This window comes from Aethalodelphis obliquidens, unplaced genomic scaffold (assembly GCF_003676395.1).
Source record: "Aethalodelphis obliquidens isolate GAN/ISIS:26980383/991018 unplaced genomic scaffold, ASM367639v1 scaffold2305, whole genome shotgun sequence".
NCBI lineage: Eukaryota > Metazoa > Chordata > Mammalia > Artiodactyla > Delphinidae > Aethalodelphis > Aethalodelphis obliquidens.
In genome coordinates, this window is record NW_020840212.1 from 1 (window position 1) to 2901 (window position 2901).

Here is a 2901-nt window from a genome sequence, read left to right on the forward strand (position 1 = left end):
TTCTCAGAGGGAGACAGAGACAGAGGAAGGGAGAAGCCCACTGGCATCAACTGACTGAATGAACAACTGAACCTCACTGGTTTCTGTGACATAAGCTTTAACGAGAGACAACACCGTCGCTGAATTCTCTGCCCCCCGCTCAGAAACTTTGAGCATAACAAGTGTTGACTAGTTTTAGTAAAAGAGTTGAATAATAAAATTTGTATTTGGCAAAATAAAAATTATGTGTCTACTCAGGGTAAAATGATTAGAATTGGGTAACTCCTCCACCACCTTAGAGAAAACACACTTTTGCTCTCAGCATCTGAGGGCTGCTGACACTTCTGATACCTGAGGACATGGGTCAGGAGGGGAGGAGGTCACCACTGAGGACTAGGGTCCTTCACACAAACACTCCGGGGGCAAGGGTGAGGGTCCTGGAAGATGAATTATTTTCCCAACAAATAAACAAGCCCCTCCACAGATAGGAGATTGTAAAGTCCTCGGGATGTGGTGAGCCTGCCCTCAGGGTGGGAGTCCAGGTTAGGAAGGGGACTCTGTCACTCTAGAGGAGAGGGTGTAACTAGATGTGATCTCTCCCTTGTGACTGAGGTGCTGCTGGGGAAATACAATTGTCTTGGTATTAGGATCTCCACATCCATATTCTCCTGAAAGGAACCAGGATTCCTGGTGGGGGTACTGGCCCAGCCTGTGCAGGACTATAGGTCTCCAGTAAGAAAATGGTGGAAAGAAAGGACAATATCTATAATAGTCCTCACCTCGTGGTCCCCTGAAGCATGACCACATGGACGTGAAGGAACATGTTCTAGAAGGAAAGGAAACATGGGAGAAGCTCATGGACTCATAATAATCAGCCTCTTCTCTAAATCAAACACTAAACAAAACCCATCTTTTGTTTCAAACAGCTTATGCCAGAGTGATCTGGTAAATCCCTAAGCAAATACAGAAAGCATACGGCTGAGAGAGCCTGCCTTCCTAGGTAAAGTAAGAGGTAAAAATGGAACCTAAGATCAGGGCTAAAAATTTGTTCCTGGAACAGAGAAGACCAACATTTATGCATGAAAGAGATATAGAATGTGCGTATTTACAAACCTACATCACTTCTGACTTTAAGACGAAAACTTTTCTCATTTGATTAATAAATATCCATTTGGATGGGCACATCTGAAATTACTGGGAAAATTAAACTTCTTGCAAAATTAATAGTTTAGAATGATGACATCTTCATAGACCATACTGAGAAGATATAAGTGAAAATCAAAAAAAGGAAGTAAAAGGGTATAGTAATGTTTAGAAAATGAAAATTACTGTGTTCCCTATTTAATGGCCTTGCTTAGAAAGAATGTCATCACAGAACCTACCGCCAAGGTTCCCCCGGACGCCCGTCTCAGCCAGGCCAGCAGCAGCCTCATTTGCCCCATGGCCTTCGTGCTCTCTCTACTGACCGCCCTGGTGGTGTTCAGCTACGGCCCTGGTGGATCTCTGGGCTGCGACCTGTCTCAGAACCACGTGCGGATTAGCAGGAAGAACTTCATGCTTCTGGGCCAGATGCGGAGAATCTCCCCTCGCTTCTGTCTGAAGGACAGAAAAGACTTCGGTTTCCCCCAGGACATGGTGGATGGCAGCCAGCTCCCGAAGGCCCAGGCCACCTCTGTCCTCCACGAGATGCTCCAGCAGGTCTTCCGCCTCTTCCACACAGAGCGCTCCCCTGCCGCCTGGGACACCTCCCTCCTGGACAAACTCCGCACTGGACTCCATCAGCAGCTGGAGGACCTGGACGCCTGCTTGGTGCAGGCGATGGGAGATGAAGAAACTGCCCTGGAAGTACCTCTTCACGGCCAGTGTAGGGCCCGTCACTCCCAGGGCAGTTTCTTCATCTCCCATCGCCTGCACCAAGCAGGCGTCCAGGTCCTCCAGCTGCTGATGGAGTCCAGTGCGGAGTTTGTCCAGGAGGGAGGTGTCCCAGGCGGCAGGGGAGCGCTCTGTGTGGAAGAGGCGGAAGACCTGCTGGAGCATCTCGTGGAGGACAGAGGTGGCCTGGGCCTTCGGGAGCTGGCTGCCATCCACCATGTCCTGGGGGAAACCGAAGTCTTTTCTGTCCTTCAGACAGAAGCGAGGGGAGATTCTCCGCATCTGGCCCAGAAGCATGAAGTTCTTCCTGCTAATCCGCACGTGGTTCTGAGACAGGTCGCAGCCCAGAGATCCACCAGGGCCGTAGCTGAACACCACCAGGGCGGTCAGTAGAGAGAGCACGAACGCCATGGGGCAAATGAGGCTGCTGCTGGCCTGGCTGAGACGGGCGTCCGGGGGAACCTTGGCGGTAGGTTCTGTGATGACATTCTTTCTAAGCAAGGCCATTAAATAGGGAACACAGTAATTTTCATTTTCTAAACATTACTATACCCTTTTACTTCCTTTTTTTGATTTTCACTTATATCTTCTCAGTATGGTCTATGAAGATGTCATCATTCTAAACTATTAATTTTGCAAGAAGTTTAATTTTCCCAGTAATTTCAGATGTGCCCATCCAAATGGATATTTATTAATCAAATGAGAAAAGTTTTCGTCTTAAAGTCAGAAGTGATGTAGGTTTGTAAATACGCACATTCTATATCTCTTTCATGCATAAATGTTGGTCTTCTCTGTTCCAGGAACAAATTTTTAGCCCTGATCTTAGGTTCCATTTTTACCTCTTACTTTACCTAGGAAGGCAGGCTCTCTCAGCCGTATGCTTTCTGTATTTGCTTAGGGATTTACCAGATCACTCTGGCATAAGCTGTTTGAAACAAAAGATGGGTTTTGTTTAGTGTTTGATTTAGAGAAGAGGCTGATTATTATGAGTCCATGAGCTTCTCCCATGTTTCCTTTCCTTCTAGAACATGTTCCTTCACGTCCATGTGG

General features: G+C 47.3%; 1 protein-coding gene across 1 annotated transcript; it reads right to left on the reverse strand.

Annotated features, from left to right (window-relative positions):
• Positions 1 to 758: 758 nt before the first annotated feature.
• On the reverse strand, positions 759 to 2262 carry LOC113617169 (interferon omega-1-like; the record flags this gene model as incomplete). Its single annotated transcript, XM_027100440.1, has 2 exons — positions 1612 to 2262; positions 759 to 805 (listed from the first exon to the last, which is right to left on the reverse strand). Coding segments are annotated over exons 1-2 (698 nt in total), but the record flags the coding sequence as incomplete, so codon positions are not given.
• Positions 2263 to 2901: the final 639 nt, after the last annotated feature.